The 20,900-nt window shown below is 47.0% G+C and overlaps 1 protein-coding gene across 3 annotated transcripts; it reads right to left on the reverse strand.

Moving 5' to 3' along the window:
- Positions 1-1,044: 1,044 nt before the first annotated feature.
- Positions 1,045-15,207, reverse strand: LOC309818482 (low affinity immunoglobulin gamma Fc region receptor II-like). Of its 3 annotated transcripts, none has more exons than XM_082648237.1 (6): positions 15,112-15,207; positions 10,883-11,093; positions 9,606-9,626; positions 7,776-8,033; positions 3,524-3,778; positions 1,045-2,317 (listed from the first exon to the last, which is right to left on the reverse strand). In XM_082648237.1, the coding sequence occupies exons 2-6, from the start codon at positions 11,067-11,069 to the stop codon at positions 2,247-2,249; spliced, it is 792 nt and encodes a 263-aa protein (XP_082504363.1). In that variant the 5' UTR covers positions 11,070-11,093; positions 15,112-15,207; the 3' UTR covers positions 1,045-2,246. The 3 variants fall into 3 exon arrangements, with proteins under 3 accessions (XP_082504363.1, XP_082504361.1, XP_082504362.1); XM_082648235.1 differs by having other exon boundaries at positions 1,045-2,421; XM_082648236.1 differs by lacking the exon at positions 9,606-9,626 and having other exon boundaries at positions 1,045-2,421; positions 7,776-8,030.
- Positions 15,208-20,900: the final 5,693 nt, after the last annotated feature.

The following is a 20,900-nucleotide window of genomic DNA, read 5'->3' on the forward strand; positions in this document are numbered from 1 at the left end:
TATACCCAAATAAATCCTGCTTCTGTTAATAAGAAAAAGAGGAGTGATCCGCTGTGTCTATGAGATAGCGCCATATATACTTTATTCATTTTTACCCCTCACAGTGGTACAGTAAGAAATGTTAGTGTGATAGACATTGATGATGCTCACCAATGTTTATGATTCTCCTCCTTCTAGCCTCGGAAAGGGATTGCAGTTCCATGCCTCTTGAGATCAGGTCATATGACTTGTTTTGATCAATGAAATGTAAGTATGTGTGATATGTTACTACTGGGCAGAGGGCATTTAATTACCATCCTAACTGCTGTTCTCTTTGTCTTCCTTGGCAATGTGTGGTAGCTGGTGTTGAAATGGAAGTATAAACCCGAGCCATCCCATGAAAGACAGCTTCCTGGGGAGTCTTTCAGGAAGACTGGAAGCAGAAAATGAATGAGAAATAAACCTTTGATGTTTTATGCCACTGAGATTGTATTTTTACAGCATATGAGCTTAATATACTGGCTACAGCTGGTCAAATGGGATTATCCCCATTTTTTTTTCTGATGTGACTAGCCACAAAAATATAACTCACTCAGTGCTACCTTCTAGTCCACCCCCACTCCACCTTAGACCTTCCTACCTTTTTTTTCAGTTACTATAGTAAAAGCAATCTTATCTATTTAAGGGGAAAATGCCAGCCAAATAGTGTGCTCCAAAGACATCAGGTTCCATGAGCATTTATTAAACGCCTATTATGTTCCAAAGACATTATGCTTCCATATATGTTGTTACACTTTAACCTCACACGATATCCCTGGGGAGGGAGATAAAGATATTACCATTTTACAGAAGAAGAATCTAATTCAGAAAATAGTTGAATGAATTCTTCAAGACAAACCAGCTAGCAAATGTAGAAATGAAACACAAATCCAGGTTGTTTGGCTCTCTTTTCTGTATGCTTTTCACAATACTACTCTACAGGCTTAGGAAGTCAATTCAATTAAAGGGGAGTAGGTCCAACTGATATACTACTTTAAAAGATGTGATGGGTGAAAGTAAATAATACTGAGTTTAGGCAAATATATTCAAAGCTGAAATGCATGTACTAGTGGTATGTATTGGGTAGTATCTAATAGGGTGTTCAATAGTATTGAATTGGACCTCTGCTTCTGGGATGATGGAGTAGATGTACCTAAAAATGTCTCTAATTTCAAATGCTAAAGAATTTACTCATTCCACAAATATGTATTGAGTGCTTTATCAAGTGCCAGACATTGACCTTGACTCTAAGTATATGGTAGTGAACAAAACAGACAAAGGCCCTGCTCTCCTGGAGCATATTTTAATGGGAGAGGGGGTAGTCAGTTGGTGATACATACAATAGGGGAAAAATACAGCAGTAAACAATTAAACAAGTGAACATATGGTACTCCAGTTGGTGATGAGTACAATGGGGAAAATAAAGGAGAGCGGGATTAGGAGATGGTGGAGGAGTGGGGTTATACCGAATGATCAAGGAGACCTCACTGATAACATGATATTTGAGTAAAGACCATGATGAAGCATGATGTAGATATCTGTAAGAATGAACATTTCAGAAACAGTAAATAACATATAAACCTGTAGCAGAAGTATAATTGAAGAGTTCAAGGAAGCAAAGGGAGAGCAGTAGATGAGGTTAGAGAAGCACTGAGGAACAAGATAATGTAGTGCCTTGTAGAACATTACAAAGGCTTTAGCTGTTACTTTAAATGCAAGAGGGAAGCTATTGCATGGCTTCAAGAAAAGACGTGACAGATACAACACACATTGACTGTTATGGTGAGAATGGACTGTCAGGTGTCATGGGTGAGTGCAGGGAGAGCAGTCAGGAGGCTGCTGCAGTAATTCAAGGGAGATGATGGTGGCTTGGACCAGATGCTAGTAGTAGAGTACTGAGAAGTGGTCGGATTGTTGGATTTATTTTGAAAGTAGAAGCAGGATTTCCTGAGATTTCATATATTTGAGGAACCTCTGTCAAGGATCTGTGAAAACACATTTGCTCTGAGTCCTTGTAGAGCTGGGTGGGCTGTGACTGTGCCTTGGCCTTAGGGAAATCAGTGAAGGTAGGGCCTATTAGGATTTTAGCTCTGGAGATCACAGGCCTTTTCTTTCCCTGGAGGCTCCTTAGCCCACGTTGCTGTCAAGGTGGGGCCAGGGGAAGAGGAAAGTTATGGCCTGAAGAGATGCTGCTGCCACTGCTCTTACGCTGTGGGATGAGGGGTCATTCATCCTGAGGGCCTTGACTCCATCTGACTTTGCAGTTCTTCCAGTCTCCCGCTGAGCTTTGAAGGTCTCTCTGCACAGAAAAATACAGCTCTGTATCCACTGCAAAAAGGAGCGCCATCACCAGGCAGAAAGTGATTTGATACCAAGGTGGAAAGATGAATAGAATTGCCGGACCTAATAGGAGAGGCAGAGGGATGGGGAAAATGACAGCTGTTAAGACAGAAATTTGGAATAAACGTTCAGGTCCCCAGTGAGGAGCCTTGAAGTCACCCAAGCCAAAGACTGAGGCGAAAGCCAAGGGCAGACAGCTAGCCCCGGAAGGCTTCAGAGGATCTATCCTTCATCTCTCTGCCTTTCCAAATAAAGCACTGGATCAGCATTTCCAAAGGATGACCTCAAACACATCTGTTCTGAAGGACATTAATAGAGTTATAAAGAAAAAAGGTTTTGTGGTTACCTGGGTTTAGCAAATGCATTATGAAACTTAGTTTAAAAGTTTCCTTTAAGACAGGACTTCTTGAAGCCTTTACTCTGAATTATGAATATAAAAGGAGAGGAACAGAGTATGTAGTGTGTTCTGCATGAATTTGATCACAGAACCCTTCATTCTGAAAGCCCTCTCAAGGAGTTATGTGATTGGGGAACAGCCTTTGGGAAACATTGAACTAAGGAATCCACAGACCACATCAGCACATCTTCACTCACCACCTCCTCCGAGCCCAGGACTGGGTATTCACTAACCACCATTAGTCTGGCATAAATAGCTTGTGATGCTGTCTGAAAGGGTATGATATGGGTCCTACAATGTACAATTTCTCAAGAACAGGCAGAAGCCTCTTTCTTTGTATGTAGAGAGAGATTCTCATGCCAACGTGGCCACTCTGAGCTAAGATTTGAGCCTAGGCTGAGAGGTTCAGTAGGGAGACACAAGCAAGCATAAGACACCTACAGGGACATATGATAAAGTGGTTTGAATAAGGTGGAAAAGAGGGAGAGCGGCAATGTCTGGTGGATGGATATGGAGGATGAAAAGGTGGCTTCTGTCCCCTAAGAGTTAAAACTCCAAATGAAGGACACCCATTTCTATAATCCCTGAGAAATGAGCTGGAACAGAGCTGCAAATTCACACAGCAATTAGGTCAAGCTAGAATTTCCTGTTGATGTCAAACAGGCATGCTCGTGAGAACAAAGGTTCTGAAGTACAAAAAAGATCAGTAATCCTCTAACTACCTATCCTTCCGAGGTGTAAAGCTCCTTGAACAGCATTGGTTCCCACCTTGGACAGTGATGGTCACAGGCTGTGATGAGTACACCGTCTGCCCGATAAATCCCGTGCAGTGGTACTCGCCACTGTGACTGAGGTTTGCTCGTGGGATACAGAAGTTGGAACGCAGATGGGAAAACGTCTTGGATTTTCCATTCTGGAAGAATATGACCTTATTCAGAGAACTGTTTCTCCAGCTGTGGCACCTCAGCACGATGGGCTCCCCTTCCTGGAACACGAAGCTAGGGGTCTGGAGCAGCAGCCAGTCTGAAAGACACAAAGGGACCCCAGGACCCAGGAGGTCTTCACTCAAATCCGAGACCCAGACCATCCTTACTGGTGGGCCACTGTGTGTGGAGGGAAGAGCTTAAGTTTGGAATCAGACACCCCTGCTCTGTAATTCTAGCTCCATCATGTATGAGCTCTGTGATCTTGGGCAAATAGTTTAACTCTTCTGGGCCTCCGTTTCCTTGTACGTGAAAAGAGTCACAATAATACCATTAGCTATCTACAGTAGTTCCTGGCACACAGTAGGTGCTCAGCATATGCTTGTCTTCCTGTTCCTGTCCTGCCCGACAGGCTTCTTTCTGCAGGAGGGATACAGGAGACCCAGGAGTACAGTCCCTTCCCTGAGGGAGGGAGGGAGGGAAGGACCCAGTCTGACATAGGAGACAACATGTGGGGGGAACACAGCAGAGTCAAGTGTCTTTGGGGAAAGTCACGGACATCTAACAAATGTTAGCTTATTTGGTGCATGTTAGTAAATATGGCATTTCACTTCAGCAGGGACTTTGGCAGCAGTGACACGGGTGGGCCATTAGCCTGCTGTGTACTTTTTTCCCCCGATTTTCATCCTTTTACTGAGGAAAAAGATATTTACTTTCTTTGTCGTATAGGGAATAGAGGCTAAGGTGGGTACTTATAATCTGACCTCAGCCCACACACTCCTTTTTCCTAAAGCTATAGGACAGAGTAGAGTTGGAATTGGAAAGAAAGGGTAGAAAACAACAGATACGTTGGAAGGGAGTCGGGACATGAGAAAGAAATGACAACAGCCATACGTGTGACAGTCAACCACGCTTAGCCCCTTCAGCAGATCGGAATGATGCCAAAACAGTCTCTACACTGGCTGCTGAGCCTGCCGCAAATGCAGGTGAAAATGCTCAATACTGAGGGAGGGAGTGACAACGAAGAGAAAACTCTGGGCCACGGCTACAGTGGGACAATCCACAGGGAAGGTGGGGAGCACCAGATCTTGCTACTTGGGTCACACAAGCTGGAAAACCCCACCTCTCCCACTGGGGAGGCACCCCTGCGTTCCACCCATTTCCTCCCATACCATCCTGTGTATCCCTCCTCTTGAGGAACTCAGGCCCTGGCTAGACATTCCACTCCAGGATTAGGTGAGCAGTCCTGGTTCCCTAGGCTGCCTCTTTTATAAAGGTTGGATTGGGGTAGGTGGGAATGCTGAGAATTGTGAAGATTTTTTTTTTTTTTTTTTTTGGCGGTACGCGGGCCTCTCACTGTTGTGGCCTCTCCCTCTGCGGAGCACAGGCTCCGGACGTGCAGGCTCAGCGGCCATGGGTCACGGGCCCGGCCACTCTGCAGCATGTGGGATCCTCCCGGACCGGGGCACGAACCTGTGTCCCCTGCATCGGCAGGCGGACCCTCAACCGCTGCGCCACCAGGGAAGCACGTGAAGATTTTTTTTAATGGAGTAGAACCCGGAGACAATGTCAAAGCTGCTTCCATGTAGCGCCAGCAACCAATTCTTGCAGTTCTCCTCCCTGTCTGGGTAACCCCCTCTACTGAAGGTGCACATCATTGGAACAGCACTTTCTTCTCAGCAAAGTCTCTACTGGTACCAGGTTGTAACCTGGACAGTGGAAGTGTCAGCCTTAGGCTGGTTTGTGCATGAGGGCCACCTTAGGTCTCCTCGAGGACAATTTCTTGGTGCAGATCTTGAGGGCAGGGCCCAGCTTCATGGTCACGGCACTCACGAGGTGTTCTTTAAGTCAAAAAAGGGCCTTTCAATCCATCTCCTGGGAAACTCCTCTGCAATCTCCTGGAAGCCTTGTAGAGAAGCAATAAACTCATACAACTCCTCTGCACTCCAGTGGCTAAGATTACTGGACAGGAACACAGGGTTGATGCCATGAGTGCTGGTGGAGGCACAGCTGTATGGAGGTTCCTGGGTCACATGCCCCATGTCCAGCTCTCACCGATAAAGGCCCAGGGACATTGGAGAGAGTTCTTTACCGTGACTGGAATTCTCTGAACCCCAGCTAGAGTCCTCTTGACCCCTGTGGCACTTGCCCTGGATCTTAGCATGGGTGATGGCAGAGGAGCTGCAGCAGGGTCCATGTTTGGGATGCAGGCAAGGGCTCCACCACTCCTGTGCCTCTCCTGGGATGGCTCCAAGCACCACCTATTCCTGAGGAGGGCCACTGAGCCAAAGGCCCAGGTGGGTGGCCACTTCTGCCTGCTCTTCCCACTGCCCCCACCAGCTGGACTAAGGCTAAAGAACTGGCCTGAGGCCCTACAGGGAGCCTGAGCCACAGCTAGGGCCTGGCTAGAGGCCTGGGGGAGGCTAAACAGGGGAATAGCTTTCTGGGTGGAGCTTTGGGCTAAGCCTGTTGGTCCTCAGTGCCAAGTTCTCTACCTAAACTGCATCTACATGGCCACCAGCAGCCTGAGCAGACAGCCCCTCCTGCTGGACTACTGCCACTGCCCTAATAGGCATCAGGATGAGTTGAGAAGCTAGAGGCACATGCTGGGCCAAGGTCTGGTTTACCTGGAATAGGTTTCCCAGCTGTGGTCTTGGATACATCTGGGCCTGGGGGGGAGGTTGAGGGGGAGGAGGTGGTGTTCCCCAGTAGCATAGATTGGGTCACGGTGGTAACACTGGGAGAGTTCACTCCGGGATTGGCTGGTGAGCTGGGAGGCTGATGCTGTGGCCAGATTGACTGAGGCCTGGGTGGTGCTCAGCTGCTCGCTGCGCTGGTGTCTGGGAGAGCTGGCCTGCCGTGTGGCCGCTAGATAGCAGCCAGGCTATGCAGCCGGGCCTGCTGAGCTGCTGCTGGACACGAACTGCTGGAGATACTGAGGCCCACGGAGCTGCCCCTGCAGGGCCTGCTCTGCCTGCTGTTCATACCGTGGCACTGAGCTGTCTGGGAACGAGCGCTACCACCTGAGTCGGGACTCCCACTGGTGCAGTCGGCATTCTGTTGACTCTAGTCTCCATGACAGTGGTTCAGGGTCCCCATGGCTGGTGCTCTGGCTCCAGGCCTTCTAGCTCTTCACCTGGGTCCTTCAGGGTGGTGTCCACCTCATGTGCCAGGGCTCCTTGTCAACGCACCTGCTGGTCGGGTGGGAACTTGCCACCCCCTCCTAGAGAGGAGGAGCACTGAGGTTGAGGCCCTGCCAGGCCTCTGGGACTTCCCTCCAGGACTGTCTTTTCCTGCTGAGCACAGAGGGTAGAGATAGCAGGCCTGGAGCTGCAGGCCCACTGGGCCTAGATACCTTTGAGGAGAATTTGAGAATTGGGTGAGGGAAGGGGACTAAGTGAAGCATAGCACTGACAATATTCATCATAATCACACTGCAGCTTTTCTCTATGGAGAACGTATTTCTTGCAGGAGCTTTGGAGGATCATTGATCTGCTCAGCAAACATTTATTAAGCCCTGTCCCGTGCCTGGGGCTGGATATAAAAGGTGCTTAAGACACAACTTTCACCTCAAGTTGAACAGAGGGCAGGGGGGCAGGGAAATGCTGATTCTCACCGGGACCTGATGGGGGAGGCAGAGTATCTCCACTGAGCTGATGAGGAAACCAAAGCTCAAAGGTAAATGAAATCATCATGTTTACGTGGCTATAATTTCCAGGGCTAGGATTCAGTTGTGGTCTGTCTGTGCATCTGACTCTGCCATAAAAATGGAAGGATTTCTATGAACTAGGGATTTCCTTCTGCTTCTCTCATACCCACCTGCCTGTCAGTGGCCTTGTCCCCTTCTTGCCCAGTCAGCACCGAAACAACAGAGCCCAACATATTCTGAGAAATCTCTTAGGAACTTCCACCTCACCACACATACTAAGCAATGGGGTGCGTGAAAAGGGAAATCAGTGGACAAAAACCCCTTCAAACAACTCACAGCCATGCTTCCCAGTAAGCAGGCAATTCCCCTTTCCGAAAAACCTCTGCCATGTAAGCAGATGTCTTCTATCCTTGCTCTCCCAGACTCTCCCAGGCCTTCCTCCACTGACCGGAAGTCACGTACAGATGCACAGGGTCGCTGAGGCTGGTCTGCTCTCTCTGACACCTGTAGTCTCCGCTGTCATTGCTGCTGGCCTTAAAGCTATAGCTGGACTGGTTCTGGCTCTGGATGAAGCTCCCATTATGGAACCACAGGGTGAGGTTGCCTTCATACAAGCTGGTCCCCTGACACATCAGCGTCACGTAATCCTCCTTGAGCACATTGATCCACGCAGGCTGAATGCTCACCACAGCCTTCGGGAGACCTGCTGAGGGGCAGAGAGAGAAGGCAGCATGAGGAAAGGGACCCCAAGGGCCTAAGCAGACCCCAAATCTCAGATGATGGAAAACTGTGGCCATGCTGGAGACATCAAGAGAGGAACCCAACCCAGAACTCTTGTGCAACCAAAGGCAGTTCCTCCAACTCGTGCAGCCCAAACAGGGGCCCCCAGGAACCCAGATTCTCTCAGGGAGCTTGCCTCCTCCCCAGGGGAGAGGACAAGAGGTAGGGGAATGGGAGAGGGGGCAAGCAAACACACACGCACACGCGCGCGCACACACACACACACACACACACACACTACACATACATCCTTTGGGGAATCACTTTCCTTCCCTGTAAGCTGAGGCATTCGGACACTAGTGGATAAACTCTCTCCACATCTGGAACAAGACAAATGGGGACATCTGGTGGAGGTGCCAGGCTGAGAGCCAGACACCACGTTTCTGTTCTGACTTCTTCCATTCTTTTTTTTTAAGATGTATTTATTTCTAAATAAAAAGAAATAAATACATTAAAAAAAAAGAATGGAAGGAGTCAGATCAACAACACAAAAGCTGTATTTATTTTTTTTTTTTTGGCTGTGTCGGGTCTTAGTTGTGGCATGAGGGATCTTCGTTGCGGTGCGGGATCTTTCCTCATGGTGCGCGGGCTTCTTTCTAGTTATGGCATGTGGGTTTTCTCTTCTCTAGTTGTGACGCGCAGGCTCTGTAGTTTGTGGCCCAGGGGCTCCAGTTGAGGAATGGGCTTAGTTCCCTGACCAGGGATCGAACCTGCGTCCCCAGCATTGTAAGGCAGATTCTTTCCCACTGGACCACCAGGGAAGTCCCCATTCTTTCTCCTTTAGAATAGACCTGTCCTGACACCCAAGCACAGAGGAGTCTCTCTGGCCTCAGAAGAATAAGAAAGAGGAGAAAGGCTGGCAGGCCAGTCTAGGGAGCCCTGCGTTCAGTGGTCCATGTAGAGCCCCATCCCACTACCAGTCCTGGGAGGTGGAGAGGTTAGTGGTGCAGGGAAAGCAGTGCCCAGCCGTGTTCATCCCACCAGAACTGGCGGTATCTCCTATTTGTGTCCAGGGGAACAGGCCCTGAAGCCTACAGATACATGAAGAGTAAAAGATTTACCAATGCAGACATAAAGTGAGGAAAATACAACAGCAGCAGAGCAAATGAACTAACGTGTCAGATATGTTATGGGGATAACATAAGCAGATCATGTGATTTTGTACACAACTGAAACTAAAATGGCCTGGGCTTGTGATTTAGTTTGGAAAGAGGAAGGCGACTGAGACAGAGGACAGTTATATTCTGTGACAGGATCTGTGAGGTCTCACCGTAACAGAAGCATAAGGGCTGAGGCACCTGTGTCCCATGGCTGTGCGTCCCCGGCTTCCCTGGGAGGAAGGAAAGGGGAGGACATAGCAGGGGGTGGGGCAGGGCATCTAGTGGGAGCAATTACTCTTTCCTGGCTCTACCTCGGTCCTGGATTACAGGACAGACAGGGTGCAGGGAGCAGAGAGAGAGGGTAGCTGGGGGAGGGAGAGGATGTGATGAGCAGTTACCAGGTTTCCCAACAACAGGAGCTGTAAAAGAGAAAGCAAAGATCAGCCTGGTGTTTAGATATGATGATTCATCATTATAAATAATCACCTCCTTGCAAATCCCCTTAACTCTCTTGATGGTCTCTGTCTGCATTACGTTCACCTGGGTTTCCATGTCTTTACTTGTTCAGCTGTGCGTTAATGGAATTACCACACAGGGGCCAGATTGGTATCTCTATAAATCTACTGTCTCCATATTCAGAAAGACTAAATTGCCATTGTGACACTTTAGTAAATTTGCTCTGCTGTGCTTGGTCTTTTCTTCACTTCTGTCTGCAGTGCAAGGAGGATGCACGATTCCTCTGGTCCCACAACTGATTCTAGAATTGCCTGGCTTATGTATTCTCTGATCCCCATCCCCTGGATAACCCACACCCTCCTGTGCTTTTGCCCAGGGGAATCTCCTTTCACATAAAGAGAATAGGCTTCTGCTGCCTGAAGTGGTTTCAGGAGCACAGAGAACAGCCACTGCCCCCAACCATGTGTTTTATTGCTTCCCCCCACCTCCTATTGGCCTAAGACAGCATTAGCCCTCCCGTCTAAGATATGGTCCCAGTGAAACACAATTTCTAAGGAAGGTAAACACCTTGGCCACTCATTAGTCCTTCAAGTCTAGGTCACTAGACTTTGCTCGCAGCTGGCTCTGCTCTGGGGGGTGGCAGAGCACCAGGGACCTCGGTGCACAGTGAAATTGGGCAAAAGACTTAAAAAAAAATGAACTCTGCTGGGCTTCCCTGGTGGTGCAGTGGTTAAGGATCCACCTGCCAATGCAGGGGACACGGGTTCGAGCCCTGATCCGGGAAGATCCCACATGCCGGGGAACAACTAAGCCCGTGTGCCACAGCTACTGAGCCCGCACACCTAGAGCCCACTCTCTGCAATAAGAGAAGCTACCGCAATGAGAAGCCCGCGCACCACAACGAAGAGTAGCCCCTGCTCTCCACAACTAGAGAAAGCCCGTGTGCAGCAAGAAAGATCCAACTCAGCCAAAACTAAATAAATAAGTTAATAAAAAAAAATAAACTCTGCCAATTTCATAATTTGGCAAGGCCAGCAAGGTTATCAGAATCTGATTTTCATCAGCCTGCCTTCACCCTCCTGACTTTCCTGACGTGCTTCCCACCCCAGCCCTCATCCTTGCCCAAGCTCAGCCCCAACCGAGGTGACAGCAGCTGAGTTAGAAAAGCATGCCTGCCTCTGTCCCTGCTCCACTGCCCCTCCTGGGGAACCTGCCTCACCGAGGAATAGCAGAGCCGTCCACAGTAGCATGTGGCCCAAAGGATGGCAGGATGTGCAGGCAGCTCGGTCACTCCTGGCAGCAGGGAGGGCTAGGAATGAGGGGATCCCCATCACCTCCTGGAGCGAGCAGGTTGCCTCTGACAGCCCAGCACAGCAGGCACAGACTTCTCTGGAGGCTTGACACATTCCACCCCAGAGAACAGACAAATTCTGGAGTCCAAAAGAGGAAGTGAAAAGAAGTGTTGTTTTTGTCATTGACTCCTCCCCTTCCACCCTCTTTCGTCTCAACTTTTCCATCCCAGAAGTTTCAGGGTTTCCCAGAATCAATCTGGCTCAGTCCCACTCCAAATTCACAGAAAATGTGGAAACTGGGAAACAGATTCTCCTCTTCCTCTGGGGCCACAGCTGGGCTCAGCCTCTGGGAGGAAGAGGGGAATAAATGGTCACCCAAACTCAGCTCAGAACCTCCTGTCTGTCTCTCTGCTTAGAAAAGGTGATGGAGGAGAGTGTGTCAGCAGACTCCCCGTACTTCTACAACTATTTAGAGGTGCAGACACTGGCATCAGACTCCTCCTGAGATCGAGCATAGCGACCTGAGGCCAGCCCCCACCATTTGATTTTCTTTATTATCGTAACCCTGACTCTGTTTTGGATTGTGCAACAAGGACAAAGACGTGTGTCACAGTGGCAATAGGATGATCACACCCATCCTCTTATCCCCGTTGTCGTTCACTCTTGTACTCATTCCTCCAACAAATATCTTTGAGCAGCAATTAGTGCCCTGGTTCTTTATCTTTCTTACCCATCACTGTTCCTATCACTATGGCATGGTCAAAGAGCAGGGCTTTAGAGCTGTGTAAATCTCATTTTGAATGACAGGTAGCTTCTCAGAACTACAGATTCCTCATCTGTATAAATGAAGATTAGCATGCCTGTCCTTCAAGCAGGGTTTCTCAGCCTCAGTACTATTGACATTTGGGGCCAAATAATTCCCATTGTGAGGACCTGTCCTATACACTGTAGGATGTTTAGAAGCATCCCTGACCTCTACCCACTAGATGCCAGGGGCACCCACTAGCTGTGAAAATAAAAATGTCTCTAGACATTGGCAAATGTTCTCTTGGGGTCAACATTGCCCCTGGTTGAGAACCACTGCACTCAAGGTTTTTGAAAATTAAAAGAGAATTTGCGTGCTAGCGAAGTCCCTAGTGCATTGTGGGTATCAAGTCAATGCTAGTTTCCCTTTTTTGCTTTCTGTTGTCATCCTCATCGACATTTGTTCACCCTCAACATCCCCAGAACATGAGTTGCTCTGGGATCTCTCTTGGGGCCCTTTGCTGGGGCCTCTCTCCCAAAAGCTCTCTGAGGAAGCAAGCTGTAATATTCAAGGAAATGACATTGTGGAACCTGTTCTTACACTCTGTGGTCTTCAGAAACTGCAACAGCCCCACTCCTCTGGCCAAGGCTTTTCTACTGGCCCCGTTCTACCCCACCTCCCACCCCCAATCTACCTCCAGCCCTTATCTGATTTTTAGGTGAAAAAATTTCTTTAACCACTGAAAAGACTCCAGTGAGCTGACATAACACTTTAAAGGTTAATTTATATAATGGGACCCACACATTGGAGCCACCCCAGTGGACCAGACCACATCATAAATCTAAACTTAAGTCAGCCTGCACTTAACAGGAAAAACCTGTCCAGGGACGTAACATACACCAATCACAATCCTCCAACTCAGCTTACCTTACTCTAGAAATCAGGACCTGTTAGCCTTACAAGGAAATTCCCAACCTCCTAGCCAGTCATGCCCTGTCTCCACGTTGCCTCTTCTAAAGCTCTGTAAAACCTGGTCTTGCCCAAATCCCTTGGGAAGAGTTCTCCACTGCTGATGAGGAACTGTACTACCTCAATCCATGGCATGTTTTCCCTTGAATAATCTTGTAACTAAATTGTTTTAGTTTTGTCATTGGACAGGTCAGGCACATCTCATTTTATTGTGCTAACTTAACTGCACTTTGCAGGTATTGCATTTTTTACAAATTGAAGGTTCGTGGCAACCCTCGTTGAGTAAGTCTATCAGTGCCATTTTTCCCAACTGCATTTGGCTCATCTTGTGTCTCTGTGTCATATTTTAGTAATTCTCACAATATTTTGAACTTTTTCGTTATTATTATGTGTTATAATGATCTGTGATTAGTGATCTTTGATGTTATTATTGAAACTGTTTTGGTATTTTTAGCAATAGAGTCATCTTAAATTAAGGTATGTATGTTGTTTTATAGACATGAAGCTATTGCACACTTCATAGACTATGGTGTAAACGTAACTTTTACATGCACTGGGAAACCAAAACATTTGTGTCTCATTTTATTGCAATATTGTCTGTGGTCTGGAATACTGTGGTCTGGAAGCAAACCCGAAATCTTTGCAAGGTATATAGCCTGTATGGTCAATGAGGTGTGATGGGAAAACAGCCACTGAAGGTTCCCGGGTTGGCTCCTAGATGAAGGTGAAGGTTCCTACAGAGCCACTTTAGTTTGCTACCTCTCCAGCTGCTCTCCAGTATCTCTGGTAATTTCTCTTGGATCGAGCTCCACCTAGTTCCCATTTGGAGCTCAAGTTTGTTTGTTCTAATCCTTTTAGGTGGAAATTTGGGGTGTGAGAGACTTCAGATATTTCATGGTGAGACCTAGTAGGCCACAACATTTGAGTTTATGCCCAATCTCAGCTACAGTGTAAGCACCTTCAGGAGGACCTGACAGATCTCAGGAACAGTGCTCAAGCAGTCAGAAACAGTAAGTCTGGTTGAACCAGGGAGAATTATTTAAATGAGGGAAAATAGGAGCCCTTGAAGCAAAAGAAAGCATGATGGCAGCCATTAGGAAACTCACAAAGCTTGAGGTAAGTCCACAGCATGAACTGCTGAGGGACTTGGGAAATTAAATTAAGACAATACACGTGGACTGTACTAAGCGCTCACCACCTCACTCTCAGACTCCTGGGCTAGGATAAGTTGGTCAAGGAATGGGTTAGATCAACAGTGGTCACATGCCAACCTCACGAAAATTTCCATGTAACAAGCTACACTGTTAAATACCACATAATCGGGGCTTCCCTGGTAGCACACTGGTTAAGAATCCACCTGCCAGTGCAGGGGACACAGGTTCAAGCCCTGGTCGGGGAAGATCTCACATGCCACAGAGCAACTAAGCCTGTGTGCCACAACTACTAATCCTGTGCTTTGGAGCCCGCAAGCCATAACTACTGAGCCCACGTGCCACAACTTCTGGAGCCCATGCCCTTAAAGCCCATGCTCCACAACAAGAGAAGCCACCGCAATGAGAAGCCCACACACCGCAACGAAGAGTAGCCCCCGCTCGCCGCAACTAGAGAAAGCCCACACGCAGCAACGAAGATCCAACGCAGCCAAAAGTAAATAAATACATAAATTTGTTAAAAAAAAAAAAAACCACATAATCTGGCGGCACATCCCTATTAGGCATTAATTTGGCTCTAAGAGATCCAAGGCTTAGCTACAGAAGTAGGATCCTCAAATATCAAAGAATTAAGCTTGCCACCTTCTGGCACACCTGCCTATTTTATGTCTGATAAATGCGGTCCAAGAAGATACAGATATCTACAAAAATGGCAACATCTTACTAAGACAACCTAGAATGACAACGGCCATTATAGGGAATCTTCCGGTTAGACAAGATGGCTCATTTAACAGTACACTTGAAAGTAAGAGTCCTCAAATCAAACAAACAGAAAGGGATACCTATTTTAATTGGTATGCCTCCAAAAGGCTTCAAGAGTCCCAGAGAGCTTCATTGAAAGATTCATCGCAAAAGGGTAATGAGAAAGTAAAGACACGAGAGGTACCTGAAACAAAAGACTACAAGACTGATGTGACTCCTACTGCTCCCCTGTCCTCCTGTACCTGAGCACCCACATTCTGCTAATCCTCTGTCTGAATTGCCTTTCCACTCTGAAGAGACTATAGAACTGTAAACAAAAGTCTGCCAAGTTAGTGGCCTCACATATACCTTGTATCTACCCTCAAAGGAGGGTCACCAAATGGCCTCTCTCAGGGTTGGTGAGACTCTGAGGGAGTCTCTGGTAAACTGATACCAATTATTCCCTTAAGCAGCCAAGGGGACACTAAAACTAATATTAATGGAAACCCTTGTTAAATTCTGATAGATACCAGAGCTACACTCTAAATACCTCATGCTCCAGAGCCTCCAGAAGGGATCCTGGAAAAACTGGCAGAAGCTGTGAAGGATGAGAATTCTTACCACAGTCAGGTCTCCCAGATCTCTGTAGTGCCTGGTCAAGAGAGGAAAATAAAATTTCATGTTGTCCTTTCTTTTCCAAATTCAGGCTTTTTGGATTTTGGTTTTGGGGTACCTATTGGTTGTCAATTCTTCTCTCCCAAGGACAGCTATTTTCTTCTGTTGTGTCATTTTGTGTTGAGAACTTGACTTGGCAACCATCAGGTTGGGGCCCCCAAAATATGGCCAGGCAGAAACATGGGCTTGTAGTGTAAGCCCTGACAGTTTTCTTCTTTTTTGCAATACAAGTGGCTGACTTAAGCTTTGATTGCCAAGGCATCCATTTCAAGGGGCAGCCCTTTCAAAGAAGGTTATCTCAGCTGAACACAGTACCAACGACACAAGTAGATAAAGAGCCAGGCCACCTCCACTCACTGAGGCTCCTTTGTTTTAGAGATTTTGGTAGATTTAAATAACTGACCAATTGGTCTACATGGTTTTTGTTTTTTTCCATCCTGTCCTTTAAATTTCTGCTCTTACGTTTTAAATTCACCAATAAAGAGTGAGCCCCCAAAACCCTAAGACCCACCCTCAGCCCCAATAAAAGCAGAACCCCAGGCCCACGTGCAGTCTCTGTCTCCCCATGACCTTGCTGTGTGGCCCCAGGTGTGCTGTGTAATTTCCAGGTGTTATAAGTGATGAGCCTCTGTTTTTTTCAGTTTCCCGATGGTTACTGCTGAAGGGCATCTGGCAATATTATAAGAACCACAAGAGCTGGTCCAACCACAACACTGGTTGTTGATAGGCTGAGACTAGCACAAAACAAGGGTGCATCCCACTTATAGCTGTGGTCCTACTGACTGTTGCCAGCTCATAGGAGAATTAATCTAAGTTTTTGTCTTGGCGACTTTTGTGAGTGGCTCTGGATCTTGGGAGAGCTATTATGTTTACATCCTATTTCTTATTTATTTATTATTATTTTTTTTTTTGCGATACGCGGGCCTCTCACTGTTGTGGCCTCTCCCGTTATGGAGCACAGGCCCCGGACGCGCAGGCTCAGCGGCCATGGCTCACGGGCCCAGCCGCTCCGCGGCAGGTGGGATCTTCCCGGACCGGGGCACGAACCGGCGTCCCCTGACATCGGCAAGCGGACTCTCAACCACTGCGCCACCAGGGAAGGGAAGCCCCAGACCCTTAACTCTTAAATCATAACTCATCTGACCTCCAGGCCTTGGCTGATCACTCTGCACTCCTATTCCAATATTCTCCATCATGGGAATACCTCTTTCGGCGGTGCCACCTGTGCTTCTCTCAGGTTTATCTATATGTGTGGGTGATAGTACCCCCTCATGCATGGGAAACTCAATGTTTAAATACTTGGGAGGTGGTGAGAAGCTGCGGTTGAGCTAACTCTTTACGTCTCCGACTGCCCACAATCAAACCAAGTCTTCACGATGGGCTGCACCTATCTACCTACATTACAGATCAAACGGGAATTACCAGGAGGCATTCATGACTCACAATTTTCTTCCTTTGGCAGATCCCTATTTCCCAGACTAGGAGTCAGGTGATCACAGAATCCACTGCTAAAACAGTAGCTGCCCAACCAAAACCCCTAGATTCTCTGGCCAGAGCTGTTCTTGTAATAGGAAAGCCCTTGGTTGTCTTTTAGCTACGCAAGGTGTGTCTGTGCCGTAGCCAACACCACTTGCTGCACTTGGATTAACGCTTCTGGGGAGGTTGAAACTCAGTTACCTAAGATAACTAAAAAAGCCACTTTGCTTACGAAAATGTCTCCTTCAATGTGGTCTTTCTTTAATTTATTTGATCTATGTTGTTTTGGGTCATGGGGACGTGGTTTTTGAGTGCCCTCCAAATGTTGGGAATTATTCTGCTTATAGTCGTTTTAATAGTCTCCCTGGTGGTCTACATTCTCTCAAAAGCTTTCAATGCATGTGTCAGCTGCGGGAGACCAGACAAATGATCTCCGACACAAATGTCCTCCCTTCATCTAGAACGCCAAAAACGGGATTAAGGAAACAGCTAACTACTCGACGGAGACCTCAATATCCTAACCTATGGGTTCAGTCAGAGAGCCAACCTGATTCCAATAGCAAACAGAAGCGGTAGCTCAGAGTCATGCCAATATTTTAAGTTTGATCAACACTCTTAGTACAACTGAAATTGTGATCAAAGGGGGGTGGAATTAATAAAGTTAATTTACGTATCAGGACCCTTAATATGGAGGCTGTCCCAGTGGCCCAGCCCACACCTCACATGTAAACCTAAGGCAGCCTGTACTTACAGAAAACACCTGTCAAGGTAACCTAACATACACCAATCACAATCCTCCAACTCAGTTTTAGCCAGCTTACCTTACCCTAGGAATATGGTACACTGGGTTTTCCAGTTTCAATTTTGGGGGAAAAGTGTTTATAAGCAAAATTTGGGGTGAAGGCTGCATGGTGTGTGACTTTCTTCTGATTGGTGGATGGTGAGGTAATAGGGTAGCCTTCCAGGAATCTTGTGCTCAGCATGAAGTTGCCGTCTTCCACCTGGGTGGAGGACCTTACTTTTTTGGCTGCCTTGGGTCTTTGTTGCTGCGTGTGGGCTTTCTGTATTGCAGCAAGCAGGGCCTACGCTTCACTGTGGTGCTCGGGCTTCTTATTGCGGCTGCTTCTCTTGTTGCGGGGCACCGGCTCTAGGCGCGCGGGCTTCAGTAATTGTGGCTCGTGGGCTCTAGTGCACAGGCTTAGTAGTTGTGGTGCATGGGCTTAGTTGCTCTAGCGGCACGTGGGATCTTCCCGGACCAGGGATTGAACCTATGTCCCCTGCACTGGTAGGCGGATTCTTAACCACTGCGCCACCAGGGAAGTCCTGGGGCCTTAGTTTTGAAACCAAGCAGGACCCTGTGGGGCTCATGGGCAAAGAAGCCTTTCTGTGTCCTCTGTCTATTCCTTGTTTGTAGGGAAATGACTCTAGGCTCCACGACCTTCCCTGAGTTCCGAAGGGCAGATTCAAACAGTTGCTAATCAGGGAAGGGAGGGGATGCAGAGACAAGGGAGGAGCAGACAAGAAACAATAGTGCAGCCTTGGGGCAGGGTCCTGTTCCATCTCAAGGGATACACATAACAGTATCTTTGAGGTCTTCTACAGAACTAAAACCCCCAACAAATGGAAGATGAACTACTTGATGAAGCAAACCTCATTCCAGAGAGAAATTCATGGTTTGATAGCCTCAAGAACCAGAGAAGCTTAACCAGAGACCACCTGAGGCCAGATTAAAGGAGTGCAGGCCCTGCACACACCCTAATCTTATCAGCAACCCTGCCATTGAAACATGGCTACAAAACCCCTTACCAAATCCTCCTGGGTTGGGACACACAGTTTTTGAGGGGCATGAGCCTGCTGTGTCCCCCTTTGCCCAGCCAAGCAATAAAGCTATTTATTCTTTTCTACTTCACCCAAAACTCTGTCTCCAAGATCTGACTCAGCGCCCATGCACAAAGGCTGCGTTTTGGGCCTCAGTTTCTGCAGAAGAACTCAAAGATATATGTCATATTGCTCTGTATACCCCTTGAGGAGGAACTAGGACTCTGTTTTTTTTTTATCACTGAGCTACTGTTTCTTGACTGCTTTATTTCTGCATTCCCTCACTTCCCTAATTAAAAACTGCTTGCATCTGCCCTTTGGAACTAGAGAAGTTCTAGGAGGCTGAAGCCTTTTCCCTACAAACAAAAAACAAGGGACATGGAAAAGCTTTTATACCCAGGAGGGCCCAGCAGGGTCGGTTTCAATTGCCTTTAGCTTAAAATAATTCTCACACAAAAGGGCACATTTTGGGGAGGCTCATTCTGAACCCCTATACCTTCATTTGCATATAAAAAAACTGTTAAAAGATAAACTGAGGCATATTAAAATTTTTTTAAAAGTTCATTTGAGCAAAAATCAACTCCAGTTGGGCCACACCAAACTGGAAGTGATTAGGAGTGGTCCACAAATAGGAACTTGGCGAAAGACTTTTTTGGAGAAAAGATGGAAGCAAAGCAAGGAAATTATTTGATTGGCTATAGGTTAAGTATTTGCATTATTTTAGAAAAGCCTAGGTGGCTCTTTGTAATTGGTTGAGAAGGGAGCAGACTATGCCACCCCAAAATATGCCTCTCTGGCTTAAGGATTATCTTGAGCTGTTATTTTTTTAGAAACAGGAGATACTGGAAAAGCTCTGAAAACTAAGCAGAATTTTCTCTCGGAAAGGGAAATTTCCATTTAGAAGGGAAATTCCCATTTATATGGGTATCTAGCTATATACACCAGGAAGAGAAGGATGACTCTAAATCACAAGAAATTCTTATCCATGGAGAAGACACAGACTTAAATCTGCATAACAACCTTGCCCTTTAATGTGCTTTTCCTGATAACCTGCCATAACTGGCTCCTCCTCTTCCAAAATCTTTCTTCTGTCTTTAGCAGAATATAGTGTTTAAGGTGATGCACCATTTCAGGGAGCCACTCAGTTTTCCTGGGTATTTCCTGCGTATACAGGAGGTATATATGTTATCAAAATTCTGTTTGTTTTTCTCCTGTTAATCTGTCTTTTATTATGGGGCCGGGTGGGAGGGGGGACGGGGGGGTGGGGAGCAGGTGTCTCAACCAAGACCCTAGAAGGGTAGAGCGAAAACTATTTTTCCTCCCATACAAAACCAAAACATAAGTAGGAGTCTCTCCTTCCCATCACAGCTGAGAAAAGAGTAAAGAAAGAACAAACTACAAGGAGATGTTTCTAAAAGAAAAGTGAAATGAACAGGACCCTGGGGGGCCCTCTCGGGTGCAACATCCTTTCCGTGTCCCTTTCTTGTTTGCAGAAAAAAGGCTTCAGCCTCCTAGACCTTCACTGAGTTCCAAAGAGTAGATTCAAACACTTAACTAATCAGGGAAGTGAGGGAATGCGGAAACAAAGGAGGAGCAGTCAAGAAACTATAGTGCAGGAATCGGCAAGGTCCTGGTTCCTCCTGAAGGAAAATACATAACAGTATCTTTGAGTCCTGCAGGAACTAAGGCCCCCATCCAGGTGGAGGATGGTAACTTCAGACTGAGCCCAAGATTCCAACAGTAACACTGTCCTGTTGCTGAAACTGTGCAACTCAGCTTGGGACTTGAACCTATGGTTTTTTCAACTGAGATCACACACTTGGTCTCAGGACTTAATGAAGTTCAGGTTCTTGATGTCTCATCGCAGAAAGAATTCAGTGAGAGACAAAGTGCTAGGTAAGAAGTGGATTTATTTAGAGAGAAGCATACTGCACAGACAGAGTGTGGTCCATCTCAGAAGGCCAGAGGCCCCAACATATGGTGTGGTTAGTTTTTATGGCTTGGTAACTTCATAGGCTAATGAGTGGGAGGATTATTCCAACTATTTCAGGGGGGAAAGGGCAGGGATTTCCAGGAATTGGGCCACTGCCCACTTTTGGCTTTATTTATTTATTTATCCTGAAAATTGCTCCTTTGTTGGATATTGATTTTTTTATAGTTGTTAATTGAGGTACAATTCACATCACATAAAATGAACCATTTTAAAGTATACAATTCAGTGGCATTTAGTACATTCACAGTGCTGTGCCACCACCCCCTCTATCTAGTTACAGATCATTTCCATCAGTCCAAAGTAAAGCCGTGTACCATTAAGCAGTTTCTCCCCATTGTCTCTTCCCCCCAGCTTTGGCAACCACCAGTCTGTTCTCT

Source organism: Grampus griseus, assembly GCF_964374135.1.
Source record: "Grampus griseus genome assembly, chromosome: 1".
In the NCBI taxonomy this organism is placed as follows: domain Eukaryota; kingdom Metazoa; phylum Chordata; class Mammalia; order Artiodactyla; family Delphinidae; genus Grampus; species Grampus griseus.

Bases quoted from the DNA above. Each gene is read 5' to 3' on its own strand.
- LOC309818482 (XM_082648235.1), bottom strand. From the start codon at position 11,069: ATGTGTCAAGCCTCCAGAGAAGTCTGTGCCTGCTGTGCTGGGCTGTCA. The intron at 9,627-10,882 runs GTGAGGCAGGTT...TCTCTTTTACAG, and splicing joins GACGGCTCTGCTATTCCTCG to CTCCTGTTGTTGGGAAACCT. The intron at 2,422-3,523 runs GTGGGAACCAAT...CTCTCCTATTAG, and splicing joins TGTGACCATCACTGTCCAAG to GTCCGGCAATTCTATTCATC.